Below are 25,717 nucleotides of genomic sequence, written 5' to 3' on the forward strand. Positions count from 1 at the left end.
AATGGATGAATGGAAGATGGTGGGTGTTGCATGAAAGAAACTAACAAACAGAAGCCAACCAAACACAAACATGGTGCCGTCGTCAGGATCAGGTGAGAAGAGCAGAGCAGAGAGGGAGCCAACCAAGGAAGGTCTGAGACAGCTGATCTTAAATTACCTCACTGGGAGACTGGCCAGGCTCCCAGTTAGAGGGCTGCGACTACTTGCTGATTACCGGCAGAATGCAATCACAGACAGACACACCCACCACATACACACACAGCAGCAGGTCCTGCCATGCAGGAGGCGGTCACACCCCCTTCCATAAGAACGGGGTCCCAACCCCGGAACCACATACTCCCCACTATACCCAATTAATTTTAACTAACAGAACTACAAACAGAAAAGTATTTCAGCAAAAATGCGTTATACCAAAGGAAAACAACACTGACCTGATGCTTGTCATCCACTGTTACTCAACCCTGCCACCATGCCCCTCCCCCTCAGAAACCTGGCAACAGTGGGAAGCAATTTAAGAGGGAGAAAGGGAGCGCACAGGTATGAGACAAGGAGATAACTTGCATTCTCTTGACATGGATGATTACTGATAAGGCGCTCTGGACAAATCGTCCGCCACCACATTGTCCGAGCCCTTAATATGTCTATACTGCAGGGAGTTAAGAAAAGTTAAGGGGTTGTGGTCAGTGTAGACCACCACAGGCACAACACCAGAACCTACATACACATCAAAATGTTTTAATGCCCATATGGTTGCATACTCTCGGAGCAACTGATCCCTCTGAATGATGGCCTCCGTCCTCTCCTTGCGGGCCACATCTCCTCCCGAACCATCTCAGTGTCTTTGCAAGCCTGACTCAGGTCCTTCTGGGCCTCGGCCCTGTCTTTCACCTCGTGGCAGTATTTCTCCAGCAGCTCGTTCTTCTCGCAAATCGCCTTGTCGTGGTCCACCAGTGACGAGTTCAGCTTCTGTTTCAGTGCCTCCAGCTCTTCACTGGCCACCCTTCTCTCTGAGGAGATGTTCGTCAGTCGGGCCTCCGCTGCCTCCAGCTCCGTCTGCAGCTTGTCAAGCTCGTTGATCACCTGGTCGCGCTCGCTCATTATAAGACGGCACTTGTTGAACACAGAGTCCCTCTCTACCTTATACTTCTCTCAGTCCTTGGCTGCCTTTAACTGCAGGTTCTTGTAGCGCGTCACTTGTGACTGCAGGTGCTCCATCTCCCTCCGCAGCTTCTTGTTTTGAGCTGAGGACTTGTTCAGCTCCTGCTGCACTGAATCAAACCTCCTCTTGGAGATGGAATACTGCTGCTGGTAGTGCATGGCCGAGTCTCGCTGTTGGAGCAATGCAGCCATCTGCTACTGCAGCTTTTGGTTCTCCTCGTCGACCTGCTCCAGGCGGCTCAGGTCCGCATTGTGACTGGCCACCACAGGAGGCGGCGGAACGCCAGCCCTCCTGCAACACCATTCCCTAAAATTAGTGTGATACCCTCAATTGGCAGCGCCGGACGCATGCCAACAGTCACGCGGCCTTCAAACAGGTCGCAATACAGCATAACGTTATGCAACAGCACCTGCAGAACTTTCATGCCCATTCCCAAAACAGGAACAGAGCACCCTGTGTCACTTTCCTCTGAAAAACGGCAGCACTGAAGCCTGGATGAATGAGTAAAAGGTAGCAGTGTCCCGTAGTATCTTAACCAGCACCTTGACACCACTTCCAACCAGGGAAACAAAGCCATCGGACACAAAAGGCAGAAAAGAGTCAAGCTCACCAGCTTTTACCTGAATCTTTACACTTGCCGCATCCACAGCAGACAATATAGGCATCGACACGGCCAGACACGCACCCTTTGCCTGTCCAGCAGGACCATTCTGTTTAGATTTATTTTTAAAAGCATAACAGTCTGCTTTCCAATGCTCTTTTTTATGACAATAGTTACAGATCTTATCTGAACTATGCATGCCACGATCTTTCAACTCAGATATACCTGGAGGAACAGCAGAATATGTGCCTGGAGTAACAGAAGAGTATGCACCAACTGCATCAGCACTCTCCCAAAAACCAGCACCACGAGTGCGTAATCCCCCAAAATTACGCTTGTGCGTTAAGACAAAATCATCTGCAATAGCAGCTGCTGCAGCAGCAGTTTTCACCTTCTGATCGCTGATATACGTGGCAATATTCTCCGATACGGAAATCTTAAACTGTTCCAACACTACTAAGTCACACAGCTGATCAAAAGTGTTCACCTCCAATGCAGAACACCAGTGCGTAAAATGCGCGGTCAGATCACGGGCAAATTCAAGGTACATCTGCTTAACTCCCTCCACATCCGAAACCACTGGCGATAAGCCTCGGGGACTCATAGCTCATAAGCTTCCAACACACCTGTTTTAACTGCCGAATAGTCTTGACTATCTGCAGAAGACAATGACAAGTAGGCCTCCTGCGCTCTACCTGTCAGTGCGCACTGCAGCATCAATGTGCACGCAGACTCCGGCCACTTCCTTGTGCCTGCCACACGCTCAAACATTACAAAAAATGTCTCTGGGTCCCTCTCATTAAATTTAGGCAACAATTTCAAGTTACCCAATACATCAAACTTCTCCTCTGTAGGCACTGTCACTCTCGACAGAACCATCAGCCGACAATGTCCCACTTCTAATTAAATCAAGCTTATTCATTTATGTATTTGTTCAGTTTATTTTCTTCTTTCCAGACATGTTATTACAACAGACTTCACTTTCATCTGTGTTGAGACATCAGCAACAACATCCGAAAAGAAAAAATAGGGTTGACTGGTAGAAGCCATTGGCTTATAAGGTTTCCGTCCCCTAAATCATCAACATCTCTCTCATTACAGCACATTGTCAACCAATTCATACATTGCATGACACAAATCAATTTCAATTATTTTATTTTGGTACATTGTTGTTTTAATCCGTACATTCAGTCCAATAGATGTGCATCTTTGCACACCTCTTTGTCAATTCTTGAGAAGAGTCCAAATTTTGTTAATGTTCATTTTGTTATTCCTTTCAAGGGTTGTTTCTGGTCAATTGTGTCCTTGTTTACTCAGCATTCCTTTCCTTTCCACTTTCGTAGCAGTCATAACATCTTGCATGTACTCAGTTACTGCATAAAGGTTACAGTGACATTTGTTTCACAGGATTGACAACATGAAGTTTAATTCGTCATAACAGTACAGTCCTTTAATCATCATTCACGTCAAAAATATAACCTTGCAAAATCATTTTTTAAATGCTTTTTCAAAGGAAGTTAGAGTTCCCATACTCCTAATTTCATTATCCAGTTTATTCAAATGTTTGACACCAGTGAACGATAATGAAAATGTTTTGAATGTTGTTCTTGCTTTTTTCTATACAAATGCTGTGTTTTCTCTTAGTTGGTAATTGGATTCATTAATCTGTATTTGTGATTGTATATTTTGAGGTAAATTGTTATTGTCAGCTTTATACATAAGTTGTACAGTTTTATAGCTTATGATATCATGTATTTTCAGTAGTTCAGATTTAATAAATAAGTGGTTTTTGTGAGCTCTATAATGTTCATTGTGATTAATCCTTAAGGCTCTTTTCTGGGTCAGGAGTAAAGGTTGCAAGCCACTTTTATATGTGTTTCCCCATACTTCAGCACAGTAGTTCAGATAGGGCAGGGTTAGTGCACAATATATTATATGGAGTGCGTTCTGATTTAATAGTTTTTGGGTTTTCCAGAGTATGGATACACTTCTAGCTAACTTTATTTGCAGCTGTCTTAAATGAGGTTTCCATTTTAGCATCTCATCAATAATCACTTCTAGCATTTTAAATTCATTAATCTGTTCAATATCTACATCATTCACCTTAATATTGATTTTATGTTTGCAACTTTTCTTCCCAAATAACATATACTTAGTTTTGGTTAGGTTCATGAATAATTTGTTTAAATCAAACCATAATTGCATCTTGGCTAATTCCTCGTTTACTGTTTGAGTTAGTTTGTTTATATCATTTCCTTTGCAAAGGATGGTTGTATCATCTGCAAAGAGTATCATTTTAAGTACCTTTGAAACCTTACATAAATCATTAATGTAAAGTATAAATAATTTTGGACCCAACACTGACCCCTGTGGTACCCCACACACAATGTCTAATGTTTTTGATGTCCTCCCGCCCAGAGTGATGTACTGAGACCTCTCATGTAAATGAGAGACCTCTCATGAAAATAACTATCCGAGGTGGCTTTAGAGCCATCTTGCCTGTTCAGACTGAAGATTGCAATTTTTCCACTGCCAGTTGCTTTTCAATTTCTGCATTACACTTAATTTTATCACGTTCCAATTGCAACATCAGTATTTCTTTTTGCTGCTCAAATGTTAAACCACCGGCTGCCAATGGCGGAGACAAACCATCAGAGTTAACTAGACCAGGAGGTTGCTCCGGACCTCCAGCCAAAACACCCATAATATCTCTAATATTATTCTTCAACCGATTGTCAGGAACAACAACTTCATAGTGCTCTGCTATGTTTAACAACTGTTCCTTCGTGCACCTGTCCAAAAACTCCTCTGCCAGAGCTTTAACGAAGTCCGATACCTCTGCCATCATACACAACAGCTAGAGAATTAATTTTTATTACACAACCCGATACCATAGGCCAAAGCAAGTGCCAACACGGTGCCTACACACAAACAGAGCGCACAATCCCCTCTATCTAACCCCCTCTAATCTATCCAGTTCTTACCTTACTCCACTCATCCCTAGTCTTCATGCAGTGACAATGGCAGGTACTTACGCACTCAATACCGATAGCACAGAAAAGGCAACCAAATAATGGCAACCTCCCCGAAACTACGGCTGTGCCCCTGAGCAATTGCTCTAACCACGTTCACTACAACACTATGGAAAAAAACCAAACCCGACGAACCCAAAGGGGTAACGCCGCCATGCCTAACCAGGGAATTATGCGCTCATCAGACTTCAGCACCAGCTAACACTTACCCGCACCTGCGGCACCCCTCTGAAAAAACAACAACTTCAAAACACACAAAAACAGTTAATAAACCCAATCATTAACTTACAAATAACTGCATATCTCCAAACAGAAGTGCATACACAAACCATTTTATGGTTTCCCAAACTACGCACTGGAATCAACACAGCTCCGTATAGTAACTCTGATGACGTCAGCTCATTCACAAATTAGGAGTCCATTCACAAACCCAGTCAATCAGTCACTGATTACTGCGCCCTTTTGGCTATGCCCACCAGGACCACATCAACTACTCAGCATGTATTCAGTCACATAAAATAAACAGACATATGCACGACCAAATTCACCCATTGTCTGACACATTAACTTACCCAGGTCACTAAACTAACCCAGAGATGACGAACTCCCAATTCTAAAAACACATCGACGAGCCCCAACTTTTGTCACGATCCGGCTCGTGAGCCATGACAAAAAGTGGTCTTTCAGTCTTTCAGGAAAAATTAATAAATTTGTTTTACAAAAATAACTGCAAAGCAAACATATCTAAACATATCTAAATTATGAGGTGTGTAAATCAGTATTATCAGTGTGTCTGCAGATGGATGAATGGAAGATGGTGGGTGAAGTGTTGTATGAAAGAAACTAAATAAACAGGCCGAAGCCAACCAAACACAAACATGGTGCCGTCGTCAGGATCAGGTGAGAAGAGAGAGCAGAGAGGGAACCCATCAAGGAAGGTCTGAGACAGCTGATCTTAAATACCCTAACTGGGAGACTGGCCTGGCTCCCAGTTAGAGGGCTCCGACTACTTGCTGGTTACCTGCAGAACACAATCACAGACAGACACACCCACCACATACACACAGGGCAGCAGGCCCTGCTATGCAGGAGGCTATCACAAACATATCGCTCTTTACACACACATAAATGTTTTCTCATCAATATCAAGTTCTGTTAAATAATGAAACCTATCTAAACTTTTTAATTTTATTTCAATAAAAGAGTAAATTGGCATATGCACGTGACAAAACAGTTCACAAGAAGAATATTCAAACTCAGTTTGACATTGGACCTCCACTGAAGTACAGTATTAACACTTTGTCATCCTTTTTAACAGAGCACGGCTGGACAGTAGAAGGATCCCTCACATCCACTGCACATATTGACACAGTGAGAGAATTGCTCAGTAAACAATGATGACCCCGTCCTCCTGCCTGCTATCCAAGATGGTAGAGCAGTGAGAGACACCATATGTCAGACTCATTTTACAGTCTAAGTCACATCGGGGTCTTCAGTTTGTAGGATAGGGTGTTGGAAATTTATTTGAGGATAAATCAGGGCTTTGAACCGGTTCATGGAACGAAAACGAAAACCAGAAACGTTTGGTATTCTGGCAGGAACAAAAACGAAACCGAAAACATTTAATATTTTTTAATGTTCCGGAACAGAATCGGAAAAGAAAATAATTGTAAACCGATTAATACCGGGGTTTTTTCATTCTTAAAAAAAATATTTGAGCTCATGTTTCACTTCCTGTCATTCACTGGACGCGGGATGAGAGCTGAGAGAAGTAGTAGCTATCAGCAGTAGTTAGGAAAAGGGCAGTTTCCCAGTCACTATTTAATAATAACAGGTTAACACTGCAGTATGTCAATCTCAAAAATGTATGATTTAGACATTAACTCATTGGCTGCAGTAATTTTCAGAGCAGTGTGTTCCCGTACTGCCAGCGTTTTGTAGTAATACTGAGCTATGGGTGAAGCACAATGAAGATCTGTTGTTCAGCAGTAAATGACATGGTGGAAGTTATTCTTGTCTTATTTCATGCAGTGTCTATGTAGGAGACATAAGGCTTAACTACAGTGATATAACTTGCATAAAGCAGTGGTGTAGTGCTGTGGTACTGTTTACTGTAGGGTAGGGATATATCTATAATTATAGTCTATAGTATATAAACTAATTGCTTTAGTTACCAATTTAAAAGTCCTTAAGTTATCGTATTTTGCGCACCATTCGGCTCATTGTACAAAGAGGCGTAGTCTAAATAACGGAGTTTATTTTTGTACTTTAACCGGACACACGGCGCACCTTATTGTTCGGTACATGCTTGCTAACGGAAGCGAAAAGCTGACTGGTTGGACTGTGTTGTACTACGTATTTAAATTAAAAAAAAAAAATACACCGATATTTTTTTAAAATATGTTTTTCTTTATTTTTTGATAAATCTGTGCTAAATCCTTTGAAGTCCTCATCTTCGGTCTGCATTGAATAGCTCGGCGATTTCACTATCACTGACCATCTGGTTTCTGGGTGGCTGTCCGGCAATGATGCCGGCTTTAGCGAAACATCGGACAAAAGTCGAAGCAGACACGTTAGTCCAGGCATCCGCAATCCACGCACATATTGTGGAGGTGTAACTCGCTCGACACTGCCTCCGGTCCTGGTAAACGTGTGTTCACGTCTCTCATCCATCACTCCACGACACACGCAGCTTAACTTTAAAGGCTCTTTTTACATCGAATTCCAGCGGTTGGAGTTCTTTTGTAAATCCTCCAGGAGGATTGCAAGGTCCGAATTCAGCGGCTTGACGTGGTTTTGACAGAAGGTGTGGTGTGGGCGTGCATGGAGTCACAGATCAAGAGAGATGGTGAAGCATGAAAAAAGGCCTCCGGTCTCTTTACGTGAACCGGAACAACCAGAACTGATAGCCTGGAGTTTACATGTTGTGTCGTGAGCGTGTCTCTTCGCTGTGGTTAACAGCATACATGCGGTACAGTACCGGCATATACCCTATACCGATACCTACCTGAGGTGTGCTGGACATAGCATCGCGTCATGTTCTCTAATTGGTCCATCGCTGCCGGCGTACATAGTGACGTAATACGTCCTATGTCGGTGGACAATGGCCGATCTGGCGGAGCGCTGACTTAAGTCACACAAAAACATTTTTACAGATTTTGGAACTCAGTGTACACATAAGATGCTTAATGGTAAAAAGTCGCAGCGTTGATTTTTGAGAAATTTTAAGGCTTTTAGGGTGTCTTTTTGCGCGTCTTAGGGTGCGCAAAATACGGCACCTACATATTTATAGCTGGTGGTGTGCTGGATCTGCTGGCAGAGCAGGAGGCCGTACAAACTCGGCAGGCCCAAACGTGTTTAAGAGTCTGTTGGGAACGTCTGGCTGAACGTTCTGTCAGGTCTTCAACTCACACCTCTGGGACAGCTTCTCTCAGTTCTCATAGGAGGCTGGGGACATTGAGTCAGAGTGAACCATGCTCTCCGCCTCCATTGTCAAAGTAGCTGGTCGGAGTTGCAGTTTCAAGGTCTCTGGTGCCTGATGCCAGCGGTAACGTCTGAACCCAGTGGTGGACAGTAGAAGTAAGGGACGCCTTCAAGCTGAAGGAGTCTTATTAAACCTTGTTGAATTATGGGACTCCGTAGGCAGCTGACAGGTACAGGCAGGCCAGGCGTTCTGCAGCTCGAGTAGTCGTGGAGGCAAAAATTCAGGTCTGGGAGGAGTTTGGACAGACCGTGGAGGAGGACTTGCCAGAATTTCTTCAGCCTTGAAGAAATTCTGGCGAACCGTTCGGAGTCTCAGGAGGGGAAACCGATATATCGCCAATGCTGTGTACAGTAGAGGCGGAGAGCTGCTGACCTCGACTGTGGATATTATTGGCCGGCAGAAAGAATACTTTGAGGATCTCCTCAATCCCCCTATCACACAGAGGAAGCAGAGGCTGAGGTCTCAGAGGTGGACTTGTCCATTACCCAAGCTGAATTCACTGAAGTGGTTGCCAAACTCCAAAGCACAGCACCGGGGGTGGATGAGATTCGCCCTGAGTACCTCAAGTCTCTGGATGTGCAGGGACTGTCATAGTTGACACGTATCTATAATATCGTATGGCAGTCGGGGACAGTACATCTGGATTGGCAGACCGGGGTAGTGGTTCCTCTTTACAAAAAGGGGGGACCAGATGGTGTGTTCCAACTACAGGGGGATCACAATCCTTCGCCTCCCGGGGAAAGTCTATTGCATGGTACTGGAGAGGAGGATTAGACCTGTAGTCGAACCGCAGATTAACGAGGAACAATGCCGTTTTCACCCCGGTGGCGGAACACTGGACCAGCTCTACACTCTCCATCGAGTGCTCGAGGGTTTGTGGGAGTTTGCCCAACCAGTCCACATGTGTTGTTTGGATCTGGAGAAGGCATTTGATCGTGTTCCTTGTGGTATCTTGTGGGGAGTGCTTCGGCAGTATGGGGTTCGGGCCCTTCACTAAGAGCTGTCCGGTCCCTGTATGACCGAAGCCGGAGCTTTGTTTGTATTGCCTGCAGTAAGTCAGACCTGTTCCAGGTGCATGTTGGGCTTGGGCAGGGTGGCCCTCTGTCACCGGTTCTGTTTCACGATTTGCAGCTGAGTGTGACAGGAGTGGGATGAAGATCAGCATCTCCAAATCCAAGGCCGTGGTTCTTGACCGGAAAAGGGTGGTGTGCCCTCTTCAAGTTGGTGGGAAGTCTTTGGCCCAAGTGGAGGAGTTTAAGTATCTTGGGGTCTAGTTCATGAGTGGGGAAAGGACGAAACATTAGATCAACAGACAGATCGGTGCAGCTTTTGCAGTGATGTGGTCGTTGTTAAGGTCTGTCGTGATGAAGGAGCTGAGTCGTAATATGAAGCTCTTGATTTACCGGTCAGTCTACGTTCCCACTCTCTACTATGGTCTTGAGCTTTTGGTCATGACCGAAAGGACAAGATGCCAGATACAAGGGGCTGAAATAAGTTTTCTCCAAAGAGTAGCTTGGCACACCCAACCAGCTGAGGTAGCTCGGGCATTTGTTCCGGATGCCTCCTGGATGCCTCCCCAGGACATGTCTTACTCGAAGACCTAGGACTCACTGGAGGGACTATGTCTCTCTGCTGGTCTGGAAACGCCTCGGGATCCCTCTGGCAGAGCTGAAAGAGGTGTCTAGGGAGGGGGAATTATGGGCATCCCTTCTGAGACTGTTGCCCCCACGACCCAGCCCTGGATAAGCGGTTGAAGATGGATGGATGGATGGATGCTACATGTTGTTGTTCCCCTCTAATAGAGGCAATAGTATGAGGAACAATACAATCATATCACAGGCCCTGCTGGAAACGGGCTTTCAGCAGGCCTATGGTCATCGTAACCAGGACTCTCGTCCTGCAGTGAACCCACTTGAAGTTCTGTGGGGAGCCTGGTTCAGAATAAGGGGTCAGCAGCCTCAGTTGGCATGGGTAACCTCTGTACTCCAGATCAAAGCCATCAAAGTATCCTGTGATGTATTTTTGTGGCTTTATATGAGAATTCATTAATAGATGGAGACAAGTGAGTTATTTCAAACCTTTACGCTACCTACCATGTTACAGTCTGTTGCTCAGGTAAAATTCACAATATATCTGTGAGGCACGAACCCATCCAGACCACTTTGCCTCCACATCAGAAATATAGTCTGCAGCATCACACAGGAGCCGGACAGGTGTTAGTTTATCTATGATGCAGTCTTTAACATGTTGAAACAGTTGTCAATCTCCGTGTACTGGCACATTTATGCTGTAACTGGATTTCCTGTTCACATCATCAACCTCATTATGTGAAGGAGCATTGATGGGAATGTGGGTACCATCTATGCAGCCAATGACATTGGGAAATCCTAAAAGAAATTTAAGTTACTAATCAAAGTTTTAGGTTGCAGCACAGTGTCATAAGAGAATCAAATTTCAAATTAATTTATCAAATTTCTATATCATTCATCTGCAATCCTGTGGAACTCCTTGATGATTCTGACAGATTAATTTCTAGTGAAATTGACAAACTGGTAAAAGTTGTTTCAAGTAGAGGCGCACTGAGCATCTCCCACATTGTTTAGAAAACCACCATTTGCAAAGAACAAAATAACCCAACCAGTCCCCCATGTCAATCCAATTTAACCCACCAGTCCCCTATGTCAGTCCAACTTAACCAACTAGTCCCCCATGTTAGTCCAACTTAACCAACCAGTCCTCCATGTTAGTCCAACTTAACCAACCAGTTCCCCATGTCAGTCCAACTTAACCAACCAGTCCCCATGTCAGTCCAACTTAACCAACAAGTCCCCCATGTCAGTTGGACCAGTCCATGGAGTCTGTTTGAGGTAATGCTGATAGGAACCAGCTTTATCCACTTATGAAAGTCACCTCAGAGTAAACTCTATCACAAACATAGAGATATAGGGTCTGTGTTCCTGCACTATGTGTGCTGGTACCAATATACACAAGTTAATCTTTACGATTCCCCACAATTTTACGTTTGGTGAGAAGGAAAAAATATTAATAAGCTATTCAAAAAATTTGTTCAGGCTTGATGTTCCATCACTATGTGTTGGCTTCAGCTCTGGATCGTGATGCCGATCTGAGAGGTTATAGAAATATTTGGATGTGGACAGTATGAACCTGGTCACAAAGAGTGGTGGGGACATGGTAATACATAGATGCAGGTTTACACAGTGAGATATAACACATTAAATCAGAATAAGTCTGGATACATCATTGTGGGGAATTCCATTTTTGTTGATATTTCATAAGATACTGATGATGAACAGATTATTCCAAATGCTAGGAGTTTGTTTCTAGATTAAAGGAATTCGGTTTTGGTGCTTCATTTACTCTGAGTAAAGCATCAACATAAAAATAAAAAAAAAGGAACACACATCGTGCTGTGATCAATGTAACCATTTCTGAATTCAGTTTGAATGCTAAGACCAAAAAGTCCCTTGCACAAGAAAGCTGCTTTCTTATTTTTTAGGCTCAGCATTAACACTTTGAACACACTTTGAACAAATTGCCTTTAATATTATTTAAGTGACTCTACTGCTGTTCAGATGTGGTTGATCATACCCCAACAGAGGCGATAGCTGAACATCTGCTGTTACAATTGACAGGAAAGGATCAACCTTAAATCTGGATATGTTCAGCAACGCTGACTTATGTGTCTGTTTTTGCGATTATGATTGTTCTTGTTACTAATCTCTGTCATTATAGGAAATGAGTTTAAAGTATTTTCAAAAGACTCCAAGGATGCAGTCATTTTGTTAAAGCAACAAGGAATGTATGACGTTACAACTTGTCACCCTGTAACCCACATACAGCACGACATGGAGACCAACAAGATGATGTCGTCCAGCTTACTGAAGTCAGACTCCTCCACGCTGCCTCCCAAGTTACTGAGCTCCACCCTTGACGATGGGGAGGTGAAGAAGATCATGGAGGAGTGTAAGAGGCTCCAGATGGAGGCTCAAAGGCTACGGGAAGAAAACAAACAGATTAGGGTGAGTGGCACGACTTCAGTCTTTTTCATTTTGACCAGGTTTCTGAGCAGTAAAGAGAAAGGAAGTAGTAAACTGGTTATAGTAGTAGAAGTAACAGTACTAATGGTAGCAGTAATCAGGGCTTTGAACCGGAATTTTTTGCCATTTGGTTTGTTCCAAACAGAAATGGAATTGTAACGTTTCCGGTTTTACGTTCCACCCATGAATTGACATTCCTGAACCAGTTAGAACCAAAAAATGTAGTTCCCGAACTGGTTAATAACGTTCCTAGTAAATATAAATCAGTATGCAGCTTTAGGACTTTTAAGTTGGCAATGAAAGCAGTTTACACACTGTAGATATTTCCCTACAGTAAACAGAACAACAGCATTGATCCAGTTACGGAACAGAGGATGGAGAATCAGAGGGAGACGGAAAAGCTGCGGCAGCCTATGATCCAACAAACTTTGCAAGTGTCAGAGCTCACCAGGGAGTGAACATGTGAAACTCTGAACGAAGCATCCGGTGATCAGTCAAGAACAGAAAAAACTCATCGATAAATGTTGGAGGAAGTCCTCCGAAGGAGATATAAAGCGTTGGCAGTACGGGGACACACTACACTGAAAATGACCGGCAGCCAATGACTTAATACCTAAATCAAATATTTTTTCAGATGAGTAGACAACAGTGTTTACCTGTTATGAATATAATAGAGCAGCGGTCTCCAACCTTTTTTGTGCCACGGACCGGTTTCATCTAAGATAATATTTTCACGGACCGGTCTTCATTTGCTCGATAATCGTTAATGACGCCAGGACAGCTGTAATCTAATAATAAATCGTCCGCAGTGGTTTTATGTAAAATCTAGACATCAACAGACAATAAATAAACTTTTTTTCATAAATTGATAATCAACATCTCTATTTCGTCTCTGTAAACTAAATAGAGATGAAAGAAATAATTACATTAAAAACTCGATTCAAGTGACTGCACTGATGAGGTTTATTTTGAAATTTCGCGACTTACAATCAGTGCATTCAACGCAGGAGAAATATTGATCTTTTCCAATAGAAAAGTGAACAAGTCAATCAAATAATAGTAATTACAATAATGAGAATTAGTGGATGGGGACCGCTGATCTAGGGGTAACGGGAGACAATGACACCTGAAGTGTGTACCATATGTCTGCTCTACTCCGCAGTTTGGTTTGGTTTTCGGTCACAGCAGAAAATTGCTTCACAAAGACAGGAGGTTGGAAATGGAAAAAGGGTTTTCGATACTTTTTGGGCAATCTCAGGATAATCTGCCTTGACTTTAATCCAGAACACTGGTGCGTTTATGGGCGCTTCATTGTGTGTGTGTTGATAAACTGTCACGTGACCGAGACCCGTCAAGCGGGACAGATGCATGAATTTGTCAGTGCGTCATTCCACACAGACGTCACTCTTCAAATTTAACGTCTTTCAGACTCCGAAATAAATAAAACGGAAGTAATGTAAATAAGTTCTTCTTTCTGAGCGGCCTGGTACCAAATGACCCACGGACCGGTACCGGTCCGCGGCCCGGAGGTTGGGGACCACTGTAATAGAGGTTGGGAGACTGCCTTTTCCTTGACTGCTGGTAATGTGCCTCTACTTCCCTCCACTCTTGTCACGCATTGAGTGAATGATAGGAAGGGAAACATGAGGTCAATTATTTTTTTTCAAGAACGAAAGAAAAAAACTTTCTACTGGTTCCAATTCTGTTCCAGAACATTAAAAAAATATAAGGTTTTTGGTTTCGTTTTCGTTCCTGGCAAAGTACCAAAAGTTTCTCGTTTTCATTCCATGAACCATTTCAAACCCCTGGTAGTCATATACGGAGCCACACAGATAAGCCCCTCTTGTTTCCCTTAAAGGTAGTAATGATCACCAGAGGTTGTAAATGATTGATTAATCAGGTCTTAATCAATGAAAACTAAATTATTTTTCCCATTTTGAAAATGTGTTGCTTGGATTAACGACTGCAAAACAAACCTGATTGGTCGATCAATCTATCAGCCATTCTGAGCTGAATCAGATCCTGACCATCATGTTAGCCGTGGGTGATGAATATAATAATATATGTGTTCTTAACCAACAGTTTCTTTTCTCTATAGTTAAATTACTTAAATGTTGAGTGTAATATAATTTCCCCACCACATACAGAGTGGAGGTGGATACAGGAGTGAGTTGTGTTCATCTGTCAGTCAGTCAGTCTGTCGTGTTTCGTCTCCAGAGCAGAACTCGAAACAGAACTTCACAAAACCACGGAAATAACTGAATCCTGAAGTGATACCTTTTACTGGTGGGGAATTCTGAGCACTTATACTGTTCTGTTTCCATGGTTATCTTACAGTACCACAGGATATACTGTAGTTCAACAACCAATCTACAGTATAATTAGACTTGAATCAAAGACAGACAATTCATTCGCGGAATGAGCAAAGAAAAACTGCCTTGTTTTATTTAACGTTCGATTACTTGAGACATTTGTGCTGCAAATATGACTCATGTCGTGTGCAGACGCTTAAGATAAGCAAATAAAGTGGAAATTGAATTCGCACAAATGAAATTGCGGTGTCCTCCACCCTTTGCTCAAAGGCAGTTTTGCAAATCGGTGACTCAGACATTAATCAGAAGGATCAGTGAGGTTGGGATTAAAATTGAGTTTGTTAAAAATTTGGTTGGAAATGTGAAACACACGCCACGGACGGCCAAGAGAGAGTTGTCCTCTCCTCAAACACTACCCTCTCTTTAAATTCTTGCCAGAGGCAGAACGACTGTTGGCTGCTCCTGCAGCTGAGATTAAACTAACAGAGAGCCCCCCCCACCCCCCACCCGCTGCTGGGAAATGAAGTGTGTAAAAGCCTGGCGCCTTTTGAGGTCCAACGAGGATTGGGTCAGATGAAGATTTAAGCAGATCCTGTTTCTTTGATTTAGTAAATAAATACTGTCTTATCTTATTGACTGATAAAGAAACTGACCACACACCTTCTGTCTTTCATCATATCGCAATATTTTCTCCACACCCCTTTTACACTCTTTTTTCCCCCTCTCATTTTAGGAGGATGATGGTCAACGGATTAGGAAGAGTAATATGATGTCATCTCAACACACTTCAGTTGGCATGAAGAAAGAAGAAGGGTTAAGCGCCCGTTCGGTGATGCTTTTCGTGCTCTTCTTCATCGTGGGTGTCATCGTGGGGAAGTTGGTCTTGTAGATGGAGGCACAGTTTGGTTGGCCGCAGCATGCTTTCGGGGGGGGGGGGGGTGAAGACAGACAGGATCTGGAGATTTTTGGATCAGAAATGCCACATATGCTGGGTGGGGGTGTTGTCAATTTTGGTTCAGTCTTATTTATGTAGAAAAAAAATCAAAAGTAAAGAATGGGGAAAGAAGAAAGAAGAAATTCACTTTAATAATCCCCATGGGGGAAATTATGTTTTTACTCTAACTATATGTCAATCATGCATACATATGTGTGTACAGGCCCCTGAAACAACACACACACACACACCAGGGGCCTGTAAGCATACAAATTAAATAGAATGGGAAGCAGAGTGACGGGCAGCTATTTCTGGATGTGCCCTGAATGAGCAGCTTGTAATGGGGGGGGGGGGGGGCTGCCTGGCTCAAGGGCACCTCAGCAGTGTTCAGTAGGTGAACTGACACCCTCCACTGCCAGCTCACACTACACATGTTTTGGCCCAACCGGGTCTTGAACCGGCGACTTCCCGGTCCCCAGTCCAAGACCTGGTGGACTGGGCTACTGTTGCCCCAGGAGACAAAGAAAATCCACTGTTACAGGTGTCACCTCTACATAATCATCACATACTCAAATTCTGGTTCTCTTCCCAAAGCTTCATGCATACAGATGACTGGTTGTGTGTTTGGGGGGGGGGGGGGTGTAAAGGAATAGCAATTTAATGCTAGTAATTCAAACCAACGGATTTTCTAACAACGGCGAGGTAGTGTTGTTGCTGCTGAGTCAGTTTGCAATTATACGAATGTCATTTTAATGTCTTGTTTCTTTTTCTACATGACTGTGGTCAGAGCCCATGCCCATCTTGCCCCCCCCCCCCTCTGGACAGTTGATCCAGTTTATCCGCTTTTAAGGAAGGGATTGACCCAAGAAAAGATCCACACAGTCGGGGGTTATATACAGGGCTGTCAAACTGACTTCTCCGTTCACTGGCTTTATAAAATCGGATTGTCTTTTATTGTATGTAATGCGCCCTTGATTGGTGTATCAAACACTATTCCAGAGATATTTTCTTTCCAGTCATTTTGACCCCCCCCCTCCATCTCATCACCTGTCACTCGGTGCTCATCACATCCCAGTTTGTCAAAGGAGGATGTTTGATTGCATGCTTTCACACAGAGTGTTGCATCTGGACTTTTGAATCTAGTTCAGTGCTTTTATAATAATGTCATTTGGCTGTAGGTTTGCACAACTACATTTTCTGATTTTTTTTTTCCTTTCTTTGTCTTTTTTGTTGCATCATTATGATTTAAGTAATTTTTATTTTTGCTGTTAGGGTTTAAAACATTTAAGAGTATTGCAAATAACCAGAAATGAGCTCCAAATTTGGAGAATTAGACCATTTTTATAAATGAAAGTCTTGCCTTGTGACCTGTTTGAGTAAGTTATTCTCAGGCCAAAGACATAGATGGATTTACAGGACATGAACAGATGCAGGCAAACATAAAGAAAGCGTGCATACATGTAGTGAGAAACCACAAATGGGCTGAAGGTGCATGCTTTAAGTGATTGGTTATGTGTCTCCTTGACAACGTCAGAAACACCTGGGTTCAACAAAGAGGTCTTTTCTAGCTCATTTTTTGTTTTCTCATATTTTCCTACTGAGCCATACATTTGTTGACTTTCTGTGTTGTTTGGAACAAATGTATGTCAAGAGATTTACTGACCATTTACACTTCCTGCTCTCCACTGATGGTGATTCTGCCATTTTTACTTTCTTTTCACTTCACTGCAAGCCTGTATTCAGTTTTTTTGGTTGTGTGATCAGCATTTATTATATATTCACTGCATTTGAAGTTGTGTTCAATTTTAATGCACTTAGATTACTTTCATCTTCCTACAACACAAAGAGTTACTTTTTCTCAGAGTTTTCTTTTTCTCAAGGGAGAGGGAGGAAAATGGCGCACAGCCACATATATATGTATACATATGCATATATGTATACATATATATATACTATATATGTATGTGTATATATATACATATATACGTATATACATATATATATATACACATATGTATATACTTGAGGGGACCACATGATGATGAAATTGTGTTATTCAACAGAAAATGTTTTTTTTTTGTCAGAAATAAATACGCTCAAATTGTTTCATCTTCAAAATTGCATGAAGACAAAACAGCAGTGGAGAATATCATTGTACTTAATGAAAAAGGAGCAGTTGGTCAGGATTTTAGTCCCTTTTTTTCTGAAGTGAAACAAAATGCCGCCATTCTAAGTGGAGTGGGAGATGTGCATCTGATTGGTAGAGAAGAGGTTTAAATCGGACATGAGGCTTTGTTCCAGATTATGTAAAGTTGTTGGGCTGAGATTGACTTGCTGTTTGGAGGGAGGGCAGAGCAGACCCTAGCTACCAGTTCCATGTCGGGATTTTAGACCTGGGTCACATGTACTTTCAGAAAATTCTTATTTATGGAATCCTCATTGGAGACTCAGAACATTGTACAAAAGGCAAATAAATACCAAGATGCTGTTGTGATAATATTAAGAACTTACCCCTGTATATCCACCAGTGTAACACTCGGATTAAACCAGCAGTGAGTACATGTAAAGGCCCAGATCCAGGCCCGGTTCTAAAACACACTACACACTGACCTGTTCTGGAGTCTCCGATCATTACCGTGATTGACGTAAGAAGTTGGGAAACTGTTTTGTATGTAAATAAATAAATAAGTCTATCCAAGAAGAAAATAAATATTCCTAGTCAAGTAGTCTCTGGTGTATAAAAATAACCCAACCTGGTTGGACTATGTAGCATCTTAATAAATTAAATGAATAAAACTCTTATTCCACTGTGTCAAGTTATTTCTTCTTCTGCTACAAGGTGTGAACAGTATTTATATAAATGATGGTGATTGCTATTGAATTTCTACTCAAATATCACTGGATGTGTGAAATAAAGTAAAATATTTAAATTCATCCAGTGTGCACCTCATGGTCAGGTAACAGAACAGGAACCCCTTGGGGACCACCTGAGTTCAGTAGTGCCTCTGCTATTGGGCTTGGCTAGAGAGATGCTGCTGCTATCGGACAGATGAAAACCAAACACGATTAAAACGCATTGCTGTATTGTGCAGGGAAAGAGTTTCCAATGAGAAATTGCCAGAAATTAACCCCATAAACATATTTCTGTGGATCAAATGGGCGACACAATGGCGTTCTATGAAGAGTTTCTATGTTCTCCCCTTGTCTCTCTGGGTTCTTTCCGGGCTCCGTCTTTCTCCCACCTCCAAAAACATGCACTTCAGGTGGATTGGTTGGTTCCGGATTGTCCGTAGGTGGGAGTGTGTGGTGAGTGGTTGTTCATCTTTCGTGTCGTTGCACAATGCACTGGCAACATGTTTGGAGTGTCTCCCCGTTTTATGCCCGCAGTCAACTGGGATAGGCTCCAGTAACCCCCGTGACAAACGAAAGCGGTATGGAAAAAATGAATGGATTAAACAAAACAAAAACGTCATTACAACCATAGCCAGAGTCCAGCTCACTGTCGTCTTTGGGCTTTTGGTTCCTCGTCTGACACAATGAGCAAACCAGCTGATTATCGCTTCACAGACATGAGAGAATTAGTTTCTAACTCATGAGATATGGGGAGTGACTCTTCCTCAAGAAAAGTCCCGCTGCTCCTTCACCCATCAAATGTCGATGGCCAGGTGTCCTTTACAGCATCGTGAATGGCTTGAGTTTATCCCAGCTGACATTAAGTGAGTGATGTCAAACTTTGGACTGAGGGGGTAGCATCAGGAGGGCACCAGAGACAAAATGCTAAATGGGCAAACTCACTCCGGTATGGGAGGGTGTGTTTTCTCTCATAGAGAGGGCCCCAAACACAACACCGGCGTTAAGAAATGCAGCTTCTCTGACATGTCAGGAAAAGAAAAACTGTAAAAGAGGGTTTATGTAAGATTGCATTATATTCCCATAACATATTAGGTGACCTAATTATTATTCTTTCTGACTTTAACATATTCGGTCCATTGATCCCTGACGTGTGACGCTGGTTCATGTCCAAACGTGCTGATTGATCTTTAACCATCTCACCTCACACCCACCCTGTCTGAGTGAAGCTGGTGCTCATTGAAGTCTGGCTGTGCTTTGACATCGTAAAATGAATAAAAGAAAAGAATAAAATGTGTAATTATGTGTCGGCTAGACATACTTTCCTTCTTGGTGTTAACAGCGTGTTATAATTACTTTTGGCGACTCGATGAGTATCGCTTTACACCGTTGTTAAGGTACCCTGAGAAAACAATTCACCTCCTGCTTCATCTGCATGTTTTAAATATTTGGCATGTTTATATGTGCCCTCAATTTATTTTCCTTCTCAAAGTTGTACAAAGTGAAACAGAATACTGTGCATAGCATGTTTGCTTGGCATAGAACTAGGCCAATCTCATGCAAATTTTTTCTCTTACAAGAGGTCCATGTCAGAGTCTCGGGGTGTTTGAAAAGGATTTGCAGCCTGTCGGAGAGGCTGGGGGCAGGACGACTGGCAGTGATGGAGTACAGTCTGGAACAACTGACCTGTGGCAGATTTTTCTAGCAAAAGCCTTCCCAAACTTTAATGTGAGCTTAACCTTAGAATAATAACGTGAGCTGATTTAACAAACTGCCAGTAGTGATAAGCAGCTCTTCAGAGGACTGTTTCTGTCTAAATGAGTCCCAAAGGCAACAGTAAAATGTAAAATAGATTGTCCATACTGACGTTCATGTGATTGTCCATTTGATGTTTTTACATGCGGCAAAAGTGATTTCATCACTATACTCGCTGTGGAATTTGCCCAAAAAAACAAAAAAAGGGGGTTAATCATGAAAAAATAAGAAATCAACAGGACTAGGGGCTCAGTGGTAAAGCGGGCGGTAGAGCGGGTCGTCCTATGATTTAAGATCGGCGGTTCGATTCCCACTCCCGCCCCCCAAAAAAATACCCGGAGGTGAGCTGACAGTGGGAGGTGTCAGCTCACCTCTGGAGCACTGCCGAGGCACCCTTGAGCAAGGTACCGTCCCATTTACAAATTGCTCATTTGAGCTGCACCAAGAAGGAGCAGCCTGCCACTCTACCTCCCCTGCATGCCTACAGGCCCCATTGTGTGTGTGTGTGATACAGGGGCCTGTACTCACAAATATACATGTATATGTATGCATGCGTTTGAATCATTAGATAGAGTGTGTGTTCTTAATTTCCCTTCGGGGATCAAACCAGTTTATAAATTTTTTTTTTAAATAAAAAAAATAAATATTTTTTTGGTTAATATTTAGCCCTATGAGCCTAAATTAATTGGGATTCAGGATCACAGAGAATTACATGAACATGGCAAGAGGATTTAGCCTCAGGTGAACGGCCTGTAAAATGTTACATTAACACCCCATAGATTAAGATTTCACGTCATGTCATAATCTCAGTAAATATCAGACTAAGTGAACAATTTGCTCTGATGTCAGACTTCATGTGGTCTTTTTGTCTTTTCTGTCATCTGCAGCATTTAGTCCTACTTTGATCCACATCTCTGTGAACGTCTGAGCAGAGAACAAACCAACAATGCATTTATGTTCATGGAGACGTTCACCAACATGGAGACTGAAGTCATTTTGACTCAGATTTAAAGTCAGCATCAGCAATGTAGACTAAAGACTACACGTCAGAAAACTCAACAACCTGCCCTTTAGTTGATCGTTTTTTGAATGGCTTTAAAAGCTTTAGTTTTAGATTTAAGTGGGGTCGCCTTCACTCTTCAAATATCATTATGTTGTTCCCAGTCTTTTTCTTAAATGTCTGCTTCTGGCACAGACAGTTCAAATGATCTAACATTAGCTAGAGGAACCTGTCATTTCACAACCTGTTCCTTGTGAGCCCTTAGAGCTTCGTCAACCTTAAACTAAACAATTGAACTTTAAATAAAGTAACAAACGTTCCAGCTCGACCTGTTTGAACAGTAAAATATAGATCTATAAGGATAGGAGTAAGTACAGGAGTGTTTCCATTTTACACTCCGTGTGTGCGTGTCTTTGTATAATATATATACGTATATACATACAGTATATACAATCATTTTCAGGCAGGAATTCTTTTGCAAAATGAGTAGATGTATGTGCCTTTATTAAGTCATAGTTTATAGGTCTGTATTTGTACTTCAGCAGGTTTATTAATGCAGGACATTTACCTGCGATTAAGTATTTTTATACCCTAGTATTAACAAGAGTACAGTACCTCTTCTGCTGGTGTCCTGATCGATGAGGAGTTTATTTTAAGAAAAGTAAATTAGGTGTTGGAGTGTGACGTTGGACAGTTGGGATCTGCTCAATAGCTGGTTCGGCATACGAGCATGAGGTCATAGACAAATCTTTATTTATTTTTGGCAGCAGATCAAGTAGGAAAGTGAAGTCTATGCCTTATGCTGCAGCTCCGTGGGCAAAACACATTTTCATTTGTCCCAAAGCCAAGAGGACAAATCTTTCAATAGAAAGTCATTTGTTTCGGCTGATCCAGCCAACACTGACTGATGTTATCTTTTATGAGGCAGCTGCAGCTCATATCCCCATAGAAATAATATCACTTTCTCAAAAGACTCTGAAATCTGAATGAACAAGATGGTTGGACGTTACCCGTAGTCCACCAATGATGTCATCTGTGTGTGTGTGTGTGTGTGTGTGTGTGTGTGTGTGTGTGTGTGTGTGTGTGTGTGTGTGTGTGTGTGTGTGTGTGTGTGTGTGTGTGTGCGCATTAACTACATATGCATGATTTTATTGGGGAAGCAGGAGATGTGACCTCTGCTGTATTTTCTACTGAGTCTCTGTCCAAAAGCAGCACAGTGTCTTTCTTTTACCAGAACATTTGTCAGACTGAACCACCAAACTGTATGTGGTTTGGAAACTTGGTTAAAGTGAAAGGAAACTCCTTTGGGCTTGTTTTGTTTTCCTTTTTTCTTAATGGTCCATAGGAACATTCTGCCTGAATATGTTGGCTCTTTTATAGTCGTTTTTCAGAGAAGTGAAACAAAATCAAATGAAGAACTCAACATTCTTCTGTTTTTTCTGAATTCGGGCCCTTCAGACTGTCAGTAATCCTTTAGTTTGCTGCAGGAATGTAACTTGTAATCTGGAACATTTCACCTACTTGATCAGTTGTGAAATTTAAGTCATCATTAAAAAAACATGTTTTTACGTCCTGAGCAAAATGCAAAAATTTACCATTGTACCATAGCTTAACGCACAAGCTGTGAGCACGGGTAAACAAAGGTTCTGGTTGTCATAGCGTTCCTGTGTTTTTCTGTGGTGTTGAGGGTGGATTTCAACACTGTATTTCTATTGTTTGACACTTTTAATGTCACTTCCTGCGTTGTAATTTTCATAGTCTTGATAAATCTCATTGCCTTTTCTCTTATTATTATTGTGTACCCACTATAAAAATCAATGAATGTGAGAAGTGTCCATTGTGTCCATTCTTAACTCCACTTTGAGTATCCAATCAGTGTACTTAAGTACAGTATAATGTATTGTAGTATGTATACTCATACTGGAATACTGTATGCAACATGAGACGCAGCAGATGTGCTTCCTCCATGACTCCTCCCCTCTTCTTCTACATGTCTATATATGTACGTGTTGTGGGTGTGGCTCCAAACACCTGGTTGCTTGCTTGCCCGCCCAACACCTGACCCTCATGGAGTGATCAAGTCAGTCCCGGGTCTCCTTCCTGTGGTTCCTAATGTTCAGTATTTCCTGTTTGTGTACTTCCTGAAGGTTTTTTCATGTCGGTGCGTTACCTTCTTGAGTTCAGGACCGCTTTTCCATCCACAGGCTTCAGTGTTCATCACTCATGCTTCATCAGTTTCTGTCAGCAGAGGATAGACGCTCCCGCAGGACTCACTCAATCTCACCAGTCACTTACGCTCTTCAGCCTCCATTGCAATAAGGAAATAATTAAACTGATTTCTAGATCTTATTACTGATCTTTCAGTCTGTTTCTTGCTCTAGGTCAGCCCATATCCCTACCCCCTTTAGTTTTTAGTCAATATACACACATCTATGTGTAATCTAGTCATACTTTCTTTTCATTTTTCTAACTAAATTAGGCCTGTGCTTAATCTTCCTTTCTGTTCTGTTTCTGTTCAGTTGATATATCCAATAAGTCTGTCTGCCAACAATTTGTCGTGCTTCTCTGTACAAAGAGTCTTTCTGCTCTATGGCACACAACAGAAACCACAGACTGAAAACTCTGTTGCCCTTCGCCCTCCTCAGTCATTATTAGCACCCAGCCATTTCTACCACATGACTTGAGTGGAACCATGAAGGTTCTCTGGTAGAGAAGTGGGATTTATCAGGTGTATTTAATGATTCTGCACACTGATAGATGACAGCTATCCACTTCCACTTATTCTTCATCTAAATCTGTGTTCTCTGTGTTTTGGCTGGAGGGGTACAGACCTACAGTATATTCTCCATCCAAGCCTAAAGGGATGACTTCATGGGGCTTGTAGCTGCCATCACCATTCTCTCTGGAGTTAATAGGAACAGCATGTAGCCTCTGGAAAGGAGCACCTCTTTCTTTCCTTTTTTTTTACTTCTTTCATTTCTGTCCCCACTATTTAGATAAAATAGAGCCAAGTAACACCCTCTTGCCCTCAAAATGTAATCATGGATTTAAGTTTTCGTTTTTCTTATCCCACATTTATTCATTTCTAAGATTGCATCACCCCTCCTACAATAGTGTAGCTAATTTACGGCCCCCAATTTGTTGGTTTGTGTCATTTATTTCTTTAAGCACCTCTAATCTATGTTTTCATTGTGTTGTTTTTGTGTCAGTTGCACAACTGTGATGGCTTTGTTTCCGACCGTTATCAGACAGCATATAGACAAAATTAGAAACAAGGATATGAAGATAGAAGCTGAGACTGACTACCAGGTTTAAATTCACTGGGTGGACAGAAACGTACGTCCAGACTGGAACGGTTTTCTGCAGAGATCACATGTCAGCTAATGTAGAACAATACAACAAATATCCGTTGGGCTTCCTGTACCGTGTCCCACCCCTCCACAAAGCTTTGCTGAAGCTGCTTCAGGAGTTTTTATATGTACAGGAATAAGCCTGACAACTTTGTGTGGTTTCCATGGAAATGTTTTGTTAACTCTGGAAGGTCATTTTGTCCGGAGGACAACCCCACATAATAAATATTCTAACTTCACAAACCTTTTAGTATTTTAGTATAAATTTTAGTATAAATAATAGTATTTATATTTTAGTTGTTTAAAATATTTTTTGGATCATCTCTCAACTGCAGTGAGCAAAATATAATATATAAAAATATAATTAATTATAACATAATAATTATATAAATATAATTATATAAATGTAATTCTTTAAGCAGGAGTCACAGTTTTACAAATGGAGGTTATCTCACAGTGGAGTGTGACGCTCCACTTGCTTTAGTCACAACACTGAACCTCTGGAGCGACGCGTATTCCTCTGTCGTCTCCTCGCCGCTGCTCCTCTCGGTTCATTAGTCGGAGAGGCTGACAAATGTCTTCTGTTGGCTGACAGCTGTACATTCTCATGAAACACTGAGCATCCAATCTGATATGCTTCTGTGTTTTCAGTAGTTTGACATCCACTGGAATGTCTTGTGCAATGTGTGAGCCACATGACGGTTATTAATCAAACAGTAGTACGCTTTAGCCGCTGTCTGGGTTTTAAATCAGACCGGTATGACGACCGGAGGGACGACTAAATCCAGCTGAATCTATACAGGAACAATCTGACTCATGAATGAACATATCTCAACTGCAATTAGAGAGATTGCCGTGGCATTTCATGGTCCCCAGAGGACTAATCTGACTGACCTTTCCTCCTCAGACCTACACACTGTCACTCTGCAGCAACACGGGACCCAAACCTTTGTCTTTGGAGTTTGAATGGAGTCCATCCAGCTGCTCAATCTTCCTCTGATAGTGTATCCAAGTGTATGAAATAATAGTGAAATGATGACTCTAAATTGTCCATAAGTATACAGAGTTCATTTTACCTCAAGAAAGTAGTGCATCCCTGGGATGCGCTTCAGCAAAAGTTTGTGCATCCCAAAAGTAATAACAGGAAATACGGCAGAAACTGTATCAAGGATTGAGTTCTGC

At 42.2% G+C, this 25,717-nt stretch overlaps 1 protein-coding gene across 1 annotated transcript in view; it reads left to right on the plus strand.

The window, feature by feature from the left end:
* Positions 1-18,382, plus strand: part of vapb (VAMP (vesicle-associated membrane protein)-associated protein B and C) — a 33,899-nt gene extending 15,517 nt beyond the window's left edge. The window contains exons 5-6 of the mRNA XM_068315959.1: positions 12,137-12,316; positions 15,380-18,382. Of these exons, the coding sequence (XP_068172060.1) occupies positions 12,137-12,316; positions 15,380-15,535 (336 nt within the window). The 3' untranslated portion in view covers positions 15,536-18,382. The remainder of the gene's footprint in view (positions 1-12,136; positions 12,317-15,379) is intronic.
* The last annotated feature ends 7,335 nt before the right edge of the window (positions 18,383-25,717 follow it).

Source organism: Antennarius striatus, chromosome 5 (genome assembly GCF_040054535.1).
Source record: "Antennarius striatus isolate MH-2024 chromosome 5, ASM4005453v1, whole genome shotgun sequence".
NCBI lineage: Eukaryota > Metazoa > Chordata > Actinopteri > Lophiiformes > Antennariidae > Antennarius > Antennarius striatus.